This window comes from Sus scrofa, chromosome 15 (assembly GCF_000003025.6).
Source record: "Sus scrofa isolate TJ Tabasco breed Duroc chromosome 15, Sscrofa11.1, whole genome shotgun sequence".
Classification (NCBI taxonomy): domain Eukaryota; kingdom Metazoa; phylum Chordata; class Mammalia; order Artiodactyla; family Suidae; genus Sus; species Sus scrofa.
In genome coordinates this window covers 117,093,183-117,112,547 of record NC_010457.5, presented here as the reverse complement: position 1 = coordinate 117,112,547, position 19,365 = coordinate 117,093,183, and the positions used below count along the sequence as shown (strand labels likewise).

The 19,365-nt window shown below is 38.1% G+C and overlaps 1 protein-coding gene across 1 annotated transcript in view; it reads left to right on the top strand.

Annotated features, from left to right (window-relative positions):
- Positions 1–19,365, top strand: part of BARD1 (BRCA1 associated RING domain 1) — an 86,407-nt gene that overhangs the window by 23,342 nt on the left and 43,700 nt on the right. The window contains exons 4-6 of the mRNA XM_021075146.1: positions 8,488–9,452; positions 16,940–17,020; positions 18,937–19,109. Of these exons, the coding sequence (XP_020930805.1) occupies positions 8,488–9,452; positions 16,940–17,020; positions 18,937–19,109 (1,219 nt within the window). The remainder of the gene's footprint in view (positions 1–8,487; positions 9,453–16,939; positions 17,021–18,936; positions 19,110–19,365) is intronic.

Below are 19,365 nucleotides of genomic sequence, written 5' to 3'. Positions count from 1 at the left end.
ATTTTCTGTAACCCCTTAGTATCATAAGAAGCATTTCTTTCTTCCACAGTTGATGTTACTAATCCTTAGGAGTAAGATGCATCAGTGGCTATTGGTTTTCTTCTTAAAGTAACTTCGGTTTAGAACTTGATTCACTAAAATTTTTCACTAGATTCCACAATGTAAGAAAAATTTCACACAGCGTTCTCTTCAGCTTGAATGAGGAGTGACCTCTTAGGAGAAAAACAATCTAGATATATTTTTTTTTTTCTCTTTTTTAAAAGTAGGACCGATACAACATATTCCAGTTGTCCTGTTGGTTAAATCTCTGTTTATTTGGAGAATGAGTATCAGGCAATGTGAATTAGTCACTGTAAATCCTGTCAGGTGGTGGTGGTGGTGGTTCCAGTTTCCCTGCCTTTCCGGTGTTTTTTTTATTGTACCTGAAATGGCCTCTTGATAATCCAGTTTGTGTGCAGAGAAGTGTATGTGTTGGGAGTTAGGAGACAGTCCTTCCCTCTCCTTTCTCTTAATTTTTTTTTTTTTTTTTTTTTGGTCTTTTTGCCTTTTCTAGGGCTGCTCCTGCAGCATATGGAGGTTCCCAGGCTAGGGGTCTAATCAGGGCTCTAGCTGCTGGCCTACACCATAGCTCACCGCAACGCTGGATCCTAACCCACTGAGCAAGGCAGGGATTGAACCCGCAACCTCATGGTTCCTAGACGGATTCGTGAACCACTGAGCCACAATGGGAACTCCTCTCCTTTCTCTTAAATTTAATCTTTCATCTTTAAAATGAGAGAGTTGGACTAGTGAGCCTCAAGTTTCCTTTAGCCCTTAAAATGGATTCAAGCCTCTCTGGTATGTAAATACTTATCAAGATTTAAGAGAGAATGTCAGACAGTTCATTCATTGATTCAGCAGTATTTTCTGAGCTCCGTTTATGTGCTCACCACTGTGCTGGGCTGACCCGGATTGGTCTTACTATCTGAATGGGTGAGAAAAGAGAATTTTATGGTAATATTTTTTTAAAGAAAATCGAATGGGTTAAAGGCAAAAACAAAGTAAGGGAACTTTAGGCGGAAGCATTGCCAAGATCAGAGAGTGGGAGGCACACTGACTGTTCACTATTCCTGGAGCATCTGTTAACGGGAAAGACTACCATCCAAAAAATTACCAGTATATACAAAAGACTGTACTATATATCGAGTAAAGAAAAACTCGTTTCTCTTTGTGTCTCCTCTACTCACACTCCTGTTAGGTACAGTAAGATGTGTGGGTTTCCACTTATCAAGCCATTCTGTACCATCAGCTGAGTGTTGTCTACCATCAGATCCAGTCTCAAGTCCAGGTTGTGCTCCCCACTGACTGGCCATAGGTTGGAGGCTCCCGTGAACTCCCCAGGTTTGAGTAATTTGCTGGAGTGACTCAGAGAACTCAGGAAAACATTTTACTTGACAGATTACTGATTCATTATAAAAGGGTATATTTCAGGAACAGCCAGACAGGAGAGATGCATAGGGTGAGGTATATGGAAGGGGCAGGGGGTCGCCTCTGAGTGTGCTACTGTCCCAACACCTTCACATGTTCACCAGCCTGGAAGATTGCCACCCCTGTTATTTTTGAGTTTTTATGGAGGCTTCATTACATAGGTACCACTGACTAAGTCGTTAGCCATTGGTGATTGTCTCAGCCTCTGTCCTCTTCTCTTCCTGTAGGTCAGAGGATGGGATTGAAAGTTTTAATCCTATAATCCATGTTGGTTCCCTTGGCAACCAGCCTTCATTATTAGGGACTTTCCAAAAGTCACTTCATTAACTCAGATTTGATTGAAGGGGCTTGTTATGAATAATAAAAGACATCAATTTCATCTTTTTCTTTGGAGCTGTTTTGGAAACTGGTAACGCATCTAAATATAACAAAAGATGCTTCTAAGGTTCATAAACAAAGTAACAAAGGTTTTAGGAGTTGTGTGGTGGAACAATGACTAGACCAAATACACATTTTTTTTTTTTTTTTTTTTTTAAAGGCTGCACTCATAGTATATGGAAGTTCCTAGGCCAGGGATTGAATGCTAACTGCGGTGCCACAGCTAAGGCAACGCCAAATTCTTTAACCTACTGCACTGGGCAAGAGATCAAACCTGCATCTCCACAGCATCCCGAGCTATTGCACCATGGTGGGAACTCCAGCGCATTTCTTATAAATCACAATGTCACATATAGTGTGTACGTAGTGAAAATTTTTAATGTTTACTTAGTGAAAACATACTTGAAATCAAATGCCAGTCTGTCACCATCTGGATGTATAACCTTATACAAGTTTTGTTGTTTATTTGTTTAATTTACATAAGAAATATGACAAAAAAAATATGAGAACATTCTCTTGGAAACTGATTAAGCAGTATAGAAGTGTAGGAGTAAAATATGAAAGTCCTCTTTTACCATTTATCTCCCAACCAAAAAGCACAGTATCTTTTCAGAGATACTGTTTTCATTGTTTAACATTCCTGGTTTTTCTTTTATGAATTTTTGACAATATTTGAACATAAACACAATAGAATTTTTAAACATAAGTGGGATTGCATTACACTTACAAGTGTCTAGATGGTCTTTGCATTTTAGTTGATGTGTAATGATTACATAAGATTTTGTAATTTAAATGCTCTGTAGTTAACTGGTTTCCAGTTGATGAACACTATTTTCCTACTTTGTGCTTTTACACATATTGCTGTAATTAACACTTCTACATCCCTATTTGCAGGCACATGAATAAATTTTTTTGTATGTTTTGTAAGACAGCTTACTAGAGGTGAAATTGCTTTGTGAAAGAGTATATGATGTAACATTTATGATATTTTATCACACTACCTTTGAAATTCTTCAGTGCAGTTTTGCATCTTTGGTGCTAATTGCCAAAGTGCCCATCTTGGGATTCCTACACATACGGGGGTTGTGCTACAGGAAAGGAGATTTGAGTTTGTGAGAGTTGACTGTTTTTTCTCGCAAGCAGAAATGAGCCTGCTTTTTTTCCCATGGGGAGACACTACACCCTCCTTCAGGGTTGCTTGCTGCAGACACAGCCCTGAGAAGTGGCCTGGGTAAAAAGGCCCTGCCTCCTTGGTACACCCTGCCAGCCTGTGCGTGGGGCTGCTCAGGACTCCTGGCAGATTGTCTCTCTCAATATCGGTGTTTCTTCTCTAGGTGCATTCAGTGGTTTAAGGTAGAAACGGCAATTATTTTTGTTACCTTCTTTCCCTGTATTCATTTCATCATCAAATCCTGTAACTCTTATCTCCTAAATATTTTTCAAATAATCTACTTCTTTCTTTTTCTACTATCACCTTCCCAGTCTGCTATCTTCTGCTTATACTCCTCTTTTGGCTTCTTAACGGTTTTTCTTGCATCCACTCTTGCCTTCTTCCAACCTGTTCTCCCACAGTCTAGTCAAGAGGGATCTTTAAAAATCACAGATGTAGTTGTGCCACCTGATTCCTATAGAGCATTTTATCGTACTCTTAGTGTGGGTATCTTTAGTCTTTAACACTGCCAGCAAGAATTTGCAGTCTGGCTATTTGCTTTTTAGTCTTCATCTTTATATTTTTCCTTTTTTCTCTCTGTAGGGCAAGTATACTGGCTTTCTTTTAGTTCCTTAGGTATATTATGTGCTATGTTGCTACTGGGCTTTAAGCATGCTATTGTCTCTCCCCTGCCTATATGTTTAGTTAATTAGTAGCCTTTCAGATTTTGTATCTGACAGGTTTTGCCTTTTGCTACAGTGCTTATGAAAGCTACCATAATCTTTCTGTGGATGACAGATAACTATGTAACTGTTCACTGTGTCCATTCTTGAAACGGTTTTCCTCCATAGTGACCATTCTTTAGCATAAAACATTATTCTTCCTAAATTGCATCTGAATGAGATCCCACTTGTTTTACCTGGATTATATGATCTCATTCATTTCATTCATTCAGCAGATATTAATTATGTGTATTAAACCCTGTTCAGGCTCTGGGGATATGGCAGGATAGAGATACAAACTTCTGCCTTCCTGCATCTTTATTCTGATGGAAAGAGGAGATGAGACACAAAGACATAAGTAAAATAAGTAGGAGGAGAGGGTTTATAAGTTAATTGTCAGTGATGTTCTCACCAAAAATGTGACATTTGAGCAATGAGCTGTAGTTGGTGAGAGTAAACGTGCAGATATTTGGAGAAGAAATCTCCAGGCAAAGGGTTAGCAAATGTGAAGGCTTTTAGGCAGAAGCATGCCCCTTGTGTTTGAGGTGCAACAGGGAGGCCCAGTGGCTGGAATGGGAGGAAGGAGGAGGATAGAAGGGGGGATCCTGAAGGAAATGGAGGGTCACATTGTTCCCAGCCTTGTAGACTAAAATTTCGACTTTAATTCAGAGTCATATTGTAAGTCTCCAGAGGGCTTTAGTGGAATCATCTGACCAATTACAAAAGGACCACTGGGTGCTATGTTGAGAATTGACGTAGAGGGGAGGAGGCAAAGACAAAATCAGGAAAGAATGTAGGAGCGTAGGTAATAGTATAGTGAGAGAGGATGGTGCTGTGGTGGCAGGAATGGACGCATAAAAAGTGGCCAGATTTTAGATGCATTTTTCAGGTAGAACTGATAGAACTTGCATTTTGCATACAGGGTATGGGAGAGAAAGCAGAGGCAAGTTTGGCTCTTAAGCTTTTTATCCTAAGGCAGCTGGACGGATGGGTGTGCCGTATACTGAGATGGGAAAAGCTGTAGGAGGAGCAGGTTTGGGAGGATGATCTGGAGCCTGGTTTTGGTCATGTCAAAGTGAGGAACATCCTGGAAGTAGACATGCAAGTAGAGTTGTTAAGTAGACAGTTGAATATTGGAGCCTGAGTTGAAAAAGGTCTGAGCTGCACTTACACATTTGCAGTTCTAGTGTGTATATGATTACTAGGGGAGTGGCTGCAAAGTCCCAGTGCCTCTCACTTCAGAGGTTGGTGGAATAAAAAGTACCCACACAAGAACCTGAATGCTTCTGCTTACTGTCTGACTTCATGTCCCTCATTTTCTGCTCCTTCTCCAAGCTCCGGCCACACTGCCCTGCTGTCCACTGAATAGGCTAAACTTGTTCCCGTCTTAGGACCTTGGCACTTGCTCTTCTCCTTGGGGAACTCTTTCTTATATTCTTACTTATGTGGCTGCTTGCTTCTTGTCATTTAGGTCTCAGTTCAGAAGTGAGCTCCTCAGAGAGGCCTTCCTTAATGACCTTAGCTGAAGCAGCAAGGTATTTGGACATGAGTACTTACCCACAAAATGTCACACTTTCTACTTAGGGACAGTGATTCCTTCCTTCCTCCCTCTCTCTCTTTCTCCCTCTCTCTCTCTCCACCCACCCCCCACCCACCTGTGGCACATGGAAGTTTCCACATTAGGGGTGGAATTGAAGTGTAGCTGCCGGCCCACACTAGAGCCACAGCAATGGTGGATCCAGGCAACACCTGTGACCTGCACCACAGCTTGAGGCCATATCATATCCTTAACCCATTGAGTGAGGCCAGGAATTGAACCCACATCCTCACAGAGACAATGTCAGGCTCTTAACCTGCTGAGCCACAATGGGAATTCCTCTTTTCTTTTTAAAAATTCTATTGAATCTTCGTGTTTTAATTCCTGGTTATAAATATTTTTTTTTAAAAAACTTTCATTTTAAGTACATACTATACACATCCTAAATGTATAGTTTGAAGAATTTTTACAGATGGAACTCATCCGGAAGGATAAAGAGTACCCTAGAAACCCCTCTCATTGCCCATTTCCAGTCACCTACCTCCTTTCCCTGTAGGGATGGTCATGTTCTGACTTAACACATTAGATTAGTTCTGGGTATTATACATACTCTTGTATCTGGATTCGAGTATATTTCAAGTATGTAGTTATAGTTCATTCACTCATTGTTTTTTATTTATGTAGCTTGAGGTTATGTTAGCTGATACTTGAAAACTTGTGACAATTATCTTTAATTCCTTAGATTCATTTTGTCTGAAGTAAGTTGAAAGCAGTATGAGTCCTTCCATTTTGTTCTTCTTGAATATTGTGTTGGCTATTTTAGGTTTTCTGCCTTTCCACATAATAGTTCCTTTGCTTTTCCATGTAAACTTTGGAATTATATTGTCTATTTTTTTAAAAAAAAAGCATACTAGAATTTCATTGGGATTATGTTATAGTCCATAAATCTGTTTTGGGAGACTTGACTTGACAATAAGGAGTCTTCTAGTTCATGAACATGGTATATCACAATTTGTATAGAATTTCTTTCATATATATTTTATGATTTTCCAGCAAGTAGAACTTATACATATTTTTGTTAGACTTATCCTTAAGTATATTTTTTGGTACTATTATACATAGTGCTTTTTTTTTTTTTCTTTTTATGGCTGTACTTGTGACATATGAAAGTTCCCTGGGCCAGTGGGTCGAATTGGAGCTGCAGCTAAGGTCTGTGCCATAGCCATAGCAACACTGGATCTGAGCGGCACCAGTGACGTATGTATGCTGCAGGTTGTAACAATGCCAGGTCCTTAACCCACTGACTGAGGACAGGGATCGAACCTGTATTCTCACGGAGACAACATTGGGTCCTTAACCTGCTGTGCTACAATGGGAACTCTAATAGTACCAAAGTTTTTAAAAAATTCATTTTTCATTTTACGTTTGTTCACTGTTAGTATACAGAAATACATTTGCAGTTGAACTTGTTATTGACCTTATATTCTATGACTCTGTTAAAGTCACTTTGTTTTATTAATTTTTTAAAAGATTATTTGCGCAATATTCTATAAAGTCAGTCAAGTCGGCTGTGAATAGATACAATTTCATATTTTCCTTTACAATTTGTGTGCCTTTTATCTTTTCTTGACTTTACTGTGGTGTCCAGAACTTTCAGTATGATGTTGAATAGGGTTGGTGAGAGTAGACATTTTGCCTTTTTTTATTATTATTATTAAAGTATAGTTGATTTACAATGTTTTGTCAAGTTCTGTTGTACAACAAAGTGACCCAATCACACACATTTCCCTGTGCTGTCCAGTAGGATCCCATTGCCCATCCATTCCAAATATAACTGTTTGCATCCAGAAAGCCCCCAAAATGCCCATCCGTCCCACTCCCTTCCCTTTCCCCCTTGGGAACCCCAGGTCTGCTCTTCTTGGCCATGATCTGTTTCTGTTTTTTATTTGTTTGTTCTTTTTAGATAGGATCATCTGTTCTGTATTTTAGATTCTACAAATAAGTGATATCATATGGTATTTGTCTTTTTCTTTCTGGCTACTTCACATCCCTGTTGCTGCAAATGGCATTAGTTTGTCTTTTTTATGGCTGAGTAATGTTCCATTTTGTATATACCACATCTTCTTAATCCATTCATCTGTTGATGGACATTTAGGTTGTTTCCGTGTCTTGGCTATTGTGAATAGTGCTGCTATGACTATAGGGGTGCATGTATCTTTTTAAATAAAAGTTTTGTCCAGGTATATGCTCAGCAGTGGAATTGCTGGATCATAAGGGAGCTCTATATTTAGTTTACTGAGGTACCTCCATCCTCCATACTCTTCTGTAGTGGTTCTACCAATTTACATTCCCACCAACAGTTTTTTTTCTCCTCACCTCTCCAGCATTTGTTATTTGTTGACTTGTTAATAATGGCCATTCTGAATGGGGTGAGGTGGCCCCTCATTGTAGTTTTGATTTGTATTTCTCTAATAATTAGTGATGTTGAGCATTTTTTCATATGCCTGTCAGCCATCCGTTTCTCTTCTTTGAATCTGCCTTATTCTTGATGATAGGAACGAGATAATAGGACAAAATAGTTTCATTCTTTCTTCATTCAGCGTGGTGCTGGTGGTGCACGTTTTTGCAGATGTCCTTCATCAGGTTGAAAATGTTTCCTTCTGTCCATGATGCTCAGTCTTTTAAAAAATAATGAATGAATACTTTGTCAACGAACTATATCTGTTGAGGAAAAATAGCATGGTTTTCTTTTCAGTTCGTTGATACAGTGAATTATACTGGTTGGTTTTCAAAAGTCTTTTTAAAAAAATTAAGCATCAATTAACAAGTCAATTTTTTTGACTGCTGCTTATTAAATCTCGTATCTGCTTATCAATCTTTTTATTTATTTAGTATAGCTTTTCCCTGTGGCTCTTATCACGACCATACAGCAGACTATGTTCTGTTTATTTATTTGTATATTTTGTCTTTTCCCGTGGAATGTATGTTTCATGTTTTATTCTCTGCTGTATCTCCAGCCCCTAGAACATTGTATAGAATAAAATAGGATTCGGTAAATATTTGTTGAATGAGAATATCTGCTCTCAGGGAGTTCATAATCTGGGAGGGGGAGGAAGAGGTACCCCAAGAAAAGGTGATACACCTTAAGGAAACTGTCAACAAAAATCTTTGGGAGCTCAAGTTGGAAGAGATTAAGTTCATGTAACAGATTTCTTTTCCTTTTATCCTATCAGATTTGAAAGAAGAAACATCTAGAAAAAGTTTATTTAGTGATGCAGAGTATAAGAAGAATTCAATAAAAATGTGGTTTAGTCCTCGAAGTAAGAAGGTCAGGTATGTTGTGAGTAAAGTTTCGGTGCAAACCCATCCTCCTATGATAAATGATGAAAATGCCCAGCAGGCCTCCCTGTATGAGTTTGTCTCTACAAGCCCTCCAGTGGATGTTTCTGAGAGGGCTAAGAAGGCTTCCACAAGATGTAGAAAAAAACAGAAAAAGAAGACTTTAGCTGAAATCAACCAGAAATGGAATTTAGAGGCAGAAAAAGAAGATGGTAAACTGGACTCCAAAGAGGAGTTTAAGGAAAAGCTGGTGTCCTTCTGTAGCCAGCCATCTGTTATTGCTAGTCCGCAGATGAATGGCGAAATAGACTTACTAGCCAGCGGCTCTGTAACAGAATCTGAATGTTTGGGAAGCTTCACCGAAGTCTCTTTACCACTGGCTGAGCATATAGAGTCGCCAGAAATGGAGAGCAAGAATGAAGCAGTGACTCCTGAGAAGACTCTCTGTGAAAATGTCTTAGATGAATCTAAGAAATCCTTGCCGTCACGTCATAATGGGAACCGTGGGTGCCGCAGCCGACTTACCAGTCCCGTTTCTAAGAGATGTAGGAACAGCATTCCGAGCACCAGCGGAAATTCTGTTAAGCAAACAGTGCTCTCCGAAAATGTGCCATCGCCTGGATGTTCTTCACCACCTTCAAACAAGCTTAAACGTGGTGCCACGTTAAGGAGGAAAACCAGTAATATATTAGATGAATCCATTAGCCTTTCACCAGGTACGCCCCCTTCTACACTGAATAGTCCAAGTTACAGACGAATGATGTCCAGCCCCTCAGCAGTGAAGCTGTCACCCAGTAGCCTTACGGCTGTGAAAAGAAATCATCGCGGGGAGACTTTGCTCCATATCGCCTCAATTAAGGTAGGATGCTGAGTCTGAAATACAACTGCAGAATGAGACCTAGTATAAAACAGTTGCTTTGGAGCTTATGAAAAATGACATAAGATTATTAACATAATTAGCTCAACCAGATGTGATGCTTCCTGTGACCCAGAAAAGCAGAAATTCATAGGGACCGTATCAGAGCTGTGGCACCAGGTCCTGAGGGGCACGACCTTGCAGGAGAAAACCATTATTTCCTTATTTTAGCTTCAACTTTGCCAAGCGCTTTTGTTATTATCTATTCCATATGGTCTTGTTCAGTTTTCAACATTTTTCGTACCCGTTCTTCTCATGCTTTATGTATGTTGACAGACAATTGCCAAGTTACTGCTGGCAACACGTCTTTACCTAGTTTAAGAGCTCGGGGGCCCTGTGAGAGGTGACAAGCCTCTGTATGTTTGGCACTCATCCTGAGCACCGCCAGAATCTGGAAGGATCAAGATGTGGTCTGTATATTTATTCAATGACCTGGAAAATTGACTGACAGAAATGGCTTTTGTGGTTCACCACAAAGGGACTTCTCTGGGCCCCACAGCTAGCCATTCCTTTTATTAACCTGTTCATTGAGTTAACTATTTATTGCCTCTACACCTGTGATGAGACAGTGTTTGTTTTCTGAACCTGGCTTTGTTTGTCAACCATGAGGTATACTTGCAATGGTTAATCTTTGAAACTGACCCAAATTTTACACATAGAGAGTAGCAGCTGGCACCTTAGTTTTATAGACTTTGGTCTGTGAATTTGTGCAGGTGTTATGAAAATATGAGAACGCTTAGTACTAAGTTAGGATAGCTTTTATGATCTTTCAGTAAATTCACTGGGAAACCGTTGGATCTTTTGCATGGATAGGGAACTTTGGGAGGTCTGGAAAGAACCGTTTAGAGGCCCCTGAACATAAAGCTGGTGAGTGACATAAAACATCTGGGAAGAACATGGCGTGAACATTGAATCTAGGGATTCCTGTATTTCTCCATGGAGAAAGGCAAAAGCACTTAAGTGAGTTTCTTCCAACTCTTTTTTTCCCCCCTTGTTTTATCTTCCAGTAAATGATGCAAGTAGAATCCATCTGGTGCCAATAAGAGGGGGGGACCTACAATATGACTACACTCTAGGCTTTGCATATCCTTTGAACAACTTGAATTTTTGGATTTGGCTCTGGTTACATTTTAGTCTGATTTTTGCAAAAGCATGAGTTTAAAAATCAGACTGTATTTTTTGTCTTCTTGGTTTTATTTATATAATGTGTGTGTGTTATGTATATAACAAAAGTTATAATAATATTATAATGTAATTAATGTTTCACAGACATAAGTAGCTAGCATAAAAATAAATATTTTTTTTCCATTTTTCAAACTAATACCTAAATGTAGATTGCTTCAATTTCTACCTGTTGCTTTCTGGAATGATGCCACATTAAGGAGGAAAACCAGTAATATATTAGATGAATCCATTAGCCTTTCACCAGGTATACATACCCCTTTCTATACTGAATGGTCCCTTTATTCTTCCTACACTGAGTTCTCTGTGTAATAGCCAGAAGTCATCTGATCAGAGTCAGAACTTCTTTTTTCTGTGCTGCCCTAGCCTTAACTTCCTGGCCCACTTAAAATGAAATCCACAGTGCTCCTTATGACCTACACAGCCCCATGTCATTCGTCCTTCTTCACATCTCTGCCCAAATGTCACCTTTTCAGTGACTTTTCTGAACTTATATAAAATAGCAGTCTCTGCCATACCCTTAGCTTGTTTTGTTTTTTTTCCCTATTATTTTTTCCTGATGTTATTATTATAAATCTCTTTGTTTTGTGTCTTTAAAATGAGAGCAAAGTTGTCTGTTCACTGTTCTGTCTTCAGTGTCTAGAACATTGGCCGGCATGTAGTACGTTGATATTTGTTGAATAAATGAACGATTTTTTCACTCAACTGTGATCTGAACCCTCTTCTGACATACTGAACTTTAAACTTATGAATTATTCAGGTGCATTTATTAATGCTACTGATACTTTGCACTTTTTTTCTGCTTCTTAGATTTGTTCCTCTGCATCTTTCCCCTTTCCCTCGCAGTCTTTTGTATCTAACCTTCAAAATCTAGCTACCATCTTACCTTCTAAAAAAAAAACAAAAGAAAAAAGAAGGTTCATCTCACTTTCTTAATGAATCTTTTCAGAATTCCCAGAATTTCTTTTCTATGATGACCTTATTTTGTTTGTATTTACATTTCTTTAGCTTTTTGTTTATTATATGACTCCTCAATTAGGCTCTGTGATTTATATTCCCCATTTAAAATGTAATTTCAAAATGTGAGTAATAACTTCGTGCTTTGAAAATAAGAGTAGAAGTTATTTTGGGGAGACAGTCTCACTCCCAGTTCTATCCCCAGCCACCCCTCTTGCTGACAAGCCCTTTCTTACTTTCTTGATTACTTTTTTTTTTTAGGGCCACACTTGCAGCATATGGAGGTTCCCAGGCTAAGGGTCGAATCAGAGCTGAAGCCACCAGCCTACGCCACAGCCACAGCAACTCTGTATCCAAGCCATTTCTGTGACCTACACCACAGCTCACGGCAACACCTATCTTTAACCCACTGAACAAAGCCGGGGATCAAACCTGCATCCTCATGGATACTAGTCGGGTTTGTTAACCACTGAGCCACGATGGGAACTCCTTTCTTGATTTCTTTATATAAATATAAGCAAATGCTTTCCATGTTAGTATATATTTTCTGTACATTGTTCTAGTAGCATAGTGTTCCATGAATTTTTATTATTTAACCAGTCCCGTGATGGATGGCTGTTTTCATTCTTTTGCTTTTATAAACAGTGCTGCAGTAAAGCAGTCTTTGTTTCCTATGTGAGCAGGTATATCCTTAGGATGAATTCCTAGAAGTGGGACTTCTGGGTTAATGTAAAGCATCTGCTACCTTATTTATCTTGAAAAGCTGCGTACTTAGCAATGGAAGGCTCCTATTAAATATCCAGACTGCCTAAGTATTCAGGCTGCCTGAACATAGACAGTTACTGTATTATCAGCAGGTAATGTTTATGTTTTTAATTCTCAAATCCTTTTTCCCTGAGGATCATGGGCTTACAGGCCAGCCAGCTAGATTTTGGACATTTAGCACCATTTGAACGTAAACCTTAGACAGGATTATTCTTAAATTCCTTATTTATATGTTTTCCTATGTCTGCAGTGTTGCGAATATTCTCATTTAACCTGAACAAAAGTTGAGCTCCACTGTGCCCTCTGTATGCCCCACGTTTGTACTTGAATATCTATGACACCTTTGGTTAGAGTGATTCTGAGAACATTATGTTACAAATGAGAAATTTTATGAGGAAGTCTTATGCCTAACAAGAAACTAAGATCATCATTCATTGTTAACTCTTCTGATGTAATAAAATAAAAAGATCTTAGCACTTGACATTTTGTCATACATAGAGAAAATTTTGATTTGTTACTCTGTTATTTCTCTTGAGAATTTGTCGATATTGGTGTAAACCTGCCCAAGGTTCTCTAGCACAGATTCTTACAATGGTAATGATTACTCATAATTTATACTCCAGCACTGAGCGATTAGAGATAGAAGAATGGCCTGAGATTGGGATATGGTAATGTATTTAAGGTACAGACATAATGGATAATATTTTAAAGGCAGCTTCTAAATGATGATGTGCTTAACATAACAAAGGTGATGCGGATCTCTTAGAAAATCTCTTGTGAGGAGTATCCTTTGGGGTTTGACTTTGTAATTCATTTTACTCTAAGGCTCTCTTGTTACATATCCTCCATACTAGCTTCCTAAAAAAATTAGCAAAGGACTTAAGCCAACTGGCATGTGTGCTCTTTTTTAAAGTTTTAATTTCTGGAGCACCTCTAGGAGTCAGTATCCCTTTTTCCCTTTGTCACCTACCATATTCGTAACACTAGTAACTTATTGCCACAATGGCTGGGGTGTTTGAATCATCTGTGAAATTATTTTATTAAGTAAATAAGACACCGGGAAGTATTTATTTTAGAGCTCCATTTCTGATGACTATTAAACTTTTTTTTTTTTTTAAACAACATCTAGTTGTAAGAAGGAGAAATTTTAGGTACCTGTTTAGTTCATTTTTTTTATTACTCAATGAATTTATTACATTTATAGTTGTACAATGATCATCACAATCCAATTTTATAGGATTTCCATCCCACAACCCCAGCGCATCCCCCTACTCCCCCCAAACAGTCTCCTTTGTAGACCATAAGTTTTTCAAAGTCTGTGAGTCAGCATCTGTTCTGCAAAGAAGTTCATTCTGTCCTTGTTTTAGATTCCACATGTCAGTGAAAGCATTTGATGTTGGTGTCTCATTGTATGGCTGACTTCACTTAGCAGGATAGTTTCTAGGTCCATCCATGTTGCTAAAAATGCTGGTATTTATTCCTTTTAATGGCTGAGTAATATTCCACTGTGTGTATGTACCACATCTTCTTGATCCACTCCTCTGTCTATGGACATTTAGGTTGTTTCCATGTCTTGGCTATTGCAAATAGTGCTGCAATGAACATCGGAGTACACGTGTCTTTGCGAGTCATGGTTTTCTCTGGATAGATGCCCAGGAGTGGGATTGCTGGATCAAATGGAGTTCTATTTTTAGTTTTCTGAGGACTCTCCATCCTGTTTTCCATGGTGGTTGCACCAATTTACAATCCCACCAACAGTGTAACAGGGTTCCTTTTTCTCCAAACCCTCTCCAGCACTTATTGTTTGTAGCCTTTTGGATGATGGCCATTCTGGCTGGTGTAAGGTGGCACCTCATCGTGGTTTTGATTTGCATTTCTCTAATAATGAGTGATGTTGAACATCTTTTCATGTGTTTTTGGGCCTCTGTATGTCTTCTTTGGAGAACTGTCTGTTTAGATCTTCTGTCCATTTTTGGATGTGGTTGTTTGTTTTTTTGGTATGGAGCTGCAGAAGGTGTTTGTAAATTTTGGAGATTAATCCCTTGTCAGTTGACTCACTTGCAAAGATTTTCTCCCATTCTGTGGATTGTCTTTTTGTGTTTTGTTTAGGGTTTCCTTTGCTGTGCAGAAACTTTGAAGTTTGATTAGGTCCCATTTGTTTATTTTTGTTTTTATTGTCAGTACTCTAAGCGGTGGATCTGAGAAGATGTTGCTGTTGTTTATGTCAGAGAGTGTTTGGCCTATGTTTTCCTCTAAGAGTTTGATAGTGTCTGTTCTTATATCTAGGTCTGTTTAGTTCATTTATGTGGAAAAAACTTAACCATTTTGGGTAAGTCATCATTATTGTACTTAATTGTAATGTCCTATACTATTTTTATAAAGATATGTTTTTCTTAATAGAAATAGTATTTTAGAAGAACTAACCTATATAAGGAAAAAGAGTCTTTGTGTATATGTGTATTTGTCTTTGGAAATTAATTTATATTGCTGCCATATGCACCAATGTGTGAAGAATATTTCCTTTGAATGAAAGGGTAGCAGTAAGAAAATTCAATGTGACACATACCCCCTTATTTTCACCCTTTAAAGTATTTTTTGAAAATACCAAGTCTGTTTAAATTTTTTTATAAGCCTTAGTAAATATCTTTTCCTAAGATGATTTTTTTCCCCCTTGTGGTTTAAGAGAATCTCAATTATTCTTTTAAGCTGTGGGAAGCCTAAAAGTGAGTGCTTATAACTCAGAAATTATTCTGTTTGAGAAGAAAGTAATTTAAAGAAATCAGCAGCAGAAGTTAATTTATTTCCGGAAACTTTATATTGGTTCAAGCTCACACAGTTACAGTGGACCTTATCTAATTATCATAATTTTATTTATGTGCATGACATTAAATTTACAGAAAGAAGAAGGAGAAAATACGACAAACTTTTAAATACTAGAGAGGAAAAAGCAGATCAGGTATAAAAAGCAAGAAGTTTGCAAATCAACTATACATTTAGGGGAAGTCTGGGAGTGAAATGTTAACAGCAGACACCTTTGATAATATGAAGAGGCGACATGAAAGGAAACAGCACTGTCTAGCAACCTTAAAAGAGCTTCTGCTTTTAGTTTCTAGATTGTCACTGTGATTGTCTCTGTGTGACTGTTCCATGTGACTCTTCCAGTGAAGGTTGGGAATGTGTGTGGTTCCGGCAGTTCATCTGTACCAATATAGATAGGATTGTTTAAACAAAAAAAAAAAAAAAAAAAATCAAACTAGTATCTTGACAGATGTTCCTGTGCTCATTCAGAACTGACTTAAATATAGTGCAAAAGTCTTAAACACATGTTAGCTTGCACTCAAGGTGTAGAATTTTCACCTCGAAGAAACCATGGGAAATATTTTTTTATTAGAAGTGGGGCAATTGGTTTGAAAGATGCAGAATTCTTGTTTTTTAGGCTCATTGAATATTTGAGGAACTAAATATTTGCCAATTTAGGAACTTAAAAATATATGTTATATGTGGAGTTTTTTTTTTGTTTGTTTTTTTTTTAAAGAAAACTGAGTAAGCTACCATCTTAAGATGTGCTGTATTTGAGAGGTAGTCCAAAACAACCCAATGGAAGCATCAATGTTACTAAGTGACTTAATGACTTATACGTTAGCAAGCCAATAGGGAAAAAAGTCATTTCAAAAGAGTGGGGGATTACCCTGATGGCTCAGCAGGTTAAGGATCTGGCATTGTCATTGCTGTGGCTCAGGTTGCTGCTGTGGCATGGGTTCCATCTCTGGTCTGGGAACGTCTATATGCTGTGGGTTCAGCCAAAAAAGAAAAGAAAAAAAAAAAAAAAGATGCGAGTGGGAATGGCAGGAGAGAGTTTTCCTTCTCCCTAAAGAAGCTCTTCTCAAAACATAACATTGGCATATGTAACTTTTATTTATTCAGCCTTTTTCAGAGTAAGCTGTCAGTTCTTTTTAGAGAAAATAACCCTTGCTTTTGCCTAAAAATTATCTTCGAGCAATTAAGGTGAATATAAACTAAATTAATGTATTGAGGATAAGTGGATTAACTGCCAATAAGACAGTGGTTTAGGCTTTTTAACAGTGGTTTCACTGAGCAGCCTTCTTGGCTTTAATTTAGTTTTAAACAATCATGTATGTTCAAAAAGGATGTTTTCATTTTCATGTATGTTCAAAAATGATATTTTTACAAACGAAATTATGACTTTAAAAATTTCATTATGACCAGCTGATCTTTGGCTAGTGTCCTTTATTTGGCATTTGAAATGAATTTTGGAACAGGTTGCTAATAGCAGAGATTTTGTACTCCTATTCAGAGATGGACTTGCATGACTTTGATGACTTGGTACCGCAGAACAATTCATGCATACATATGATTTACTGACGCAAGAGCAATAACATAGAAAAGATTTAAATTTTATTCTAGTCCCAAAAAGGCCAAATCTTAAAAACAAATCCAGAAATCTTAATTTTTTTTCTTTCCTTGACGATTTTTAATTTCTTTCTATTTTCTCATTGTTCTACTAGGGCGACATACCTTCTGTTGAATACCTCTTAGGGAATGGAAGCGACCCGAATGTTAAAGACCACGCTGGATGGACGCCATTGGTAGTTTTCTAGTTGTTTATTTTTCATTACCATTCTATTTATGTTTTATAGTTAGTTTATAGTTATGTAGTTGTCTATATATAATCCTCTGCCCTATAGACACCATCTGTGTAATCTGAAGAACTTATATTTTCAACAAGCGTAAATGATTATTTTTCATCTAGCTTTTCAATGGTGACAGGCTGTCTTTTGACTGACTCCATCTAGATTTAGGAATCCAGCTATACATACCTTATTGCTGAATTTAGCTCATTTTTGGAGGGGTAACTGCTACAAGTGACGTCAGGCTCTGTTTTTCAGCATGGCATGTCATTGAAACCACATTTTTAGGAACAAAGAGAGGTCCGAGGAGCTAGGTTTAAGAACATATCACAAGGCAGTGATTCTTACAGAAGATCTGACTTATCCTCACACCCTCACATTTGCAGACATACAGAGGCAGCAGAAATCTTTGCTCACATTAAACTTTTTTTTTTTCTTTTAGGGCCACACCCCTGGCATATGGAGGTTCACAGGCTAGGGGTCCAATCGGAGCTACAACTGCCAGCCTAGCCACAGTGAAAAGCAGCGAAGGATCTAAGCCGCTTCTGCAACCTACACCACAGATCCTTAACCTAACACCTCACTAAGCGAGGCCAGGGCAGGAACCCTCAACGTCATGGCTCCTGGTTGGATTAATTTCCGCTGCGCCACAACGGGAACTCCTAAACATTTTTTAAAGTCTTTCTTATTATTACTAAGAACACACTGCGAAGGATAGTCTGACAAAAGAATGGCCCAAATATACGGGAACAAGTGCTGCGTGTGATTAGACTGTAGCCTTGGAAGTGTCAGGAGATGAGGTGGATGCCCTTATTCTGTGAACTGCAAATTTATGGGAATTAGGAGATTCTCACTGTATTAGGTGCAAAAAAGGTTTAACGTTGTATGGAATGACTTGTCCTTGTTAGTTTTTTAAACTGGGAGTGTTTAGTCCGGATCAGAATCACTTTATTGTTTGGATTCCATAGGGTGGCTAACCTTTTCGAAGAAAGGTCCATTTTTCTTTTTAAGCCACTAGAACAAAGTGTAGTAAAAGTTTGTGAGTTATTTAGAGGATCTTATGCCTAGTTTATTCCTTTCTCCTAGAAATAAACTTAGAGACATTTACTGTGGTGTATTGCCTGTTAATATTGAGTGTATGTGCTTAGAAAGCACAGTGTGCCCGAGATTTACTAGAAAACAACATAGTGGCATTGTTAGCAGGTCATTAGAAATAAAGAACCATTTGCTTGTGAAGCATCTTGGAATATTCCATTGTTACCAGTTAGGTCATTCATTCATTAAGTTCTTTTGAGCACCTACTCTGTGTGATTTCTCTTATCATTGGCACCAGCCATACAGTAATCTGTAGCTTCAGCAAATAGAGAGGCTTGTCTTGTATTCATTCTAGGATATTTGCTTTTTTGGGTGCTTACGTGTACATCCGGGTGCACCACTTAGCTTATATATAGCTAAGCACCTGATTTAGTGAATTCTATTCAGCCTTGAAGAATTTCAGATTTTATGCATGATCTGGTTGTTGAGTATTTTCTGTGATTTTTTTCTAATTGTTTTAAATTTCTTACTGTAGAACAATTTAGAAACTATAATTGGTTAAAAGCTACATTTTCTTTTCAAAAAAGAGTGCTTGACCCAAGGCACAAATGAAAAACTCTTTTTCCACGAATTGCTTAAGTCTTGATTACCATGTATCTTACCATAGAGACTATTAATAGTTGCTTTTTCTCTGTCAACAGCTTATGGTCTCTGTGAATATTTAGGAAGAACCAATTTACTGGTTAATGTTCACATTTATTTTTCTAGAGTGTGCTTGTGTTATGATATTATTCATTGCTCTTCCTCATCACGCTTCTCACTCCTCTTTCTTTAATTAGCACGAAGCCTGCAATCATGGGCACCTGAAGGTAGTGGAGTTGTTGCTCCAGCACAAGGCTTTGGTGAACACCACCGGGTATCAGAACGACTCGCCCCTTCATGATGCAGTGAAGAATGGGCACGTGGATATAGTCAAGCTGTTACTTTCCTACGGAGCCTCCAGGAATGCTGTGTAAGTAGTTTAACTTAGAAACTTTTCCTGATGACTTATTTTTGACTCAGGGGCTACGATGAAGCAAAGACTACTGCCCAAGTTGATGGCCCTATTGTCTTCTGCAAATGAAGTTAACATGGCCATTATAGTCTGGATTTAAATCAGTATTCATGCCCTTTTCCTTTACAGTACTTACATATTTGGGAGAGGTTTGCTTTTTTAATTCAGAAACAGTTGTCAAATTAGTTTTGGAAGCTTTGACCTTCTGGAAAAA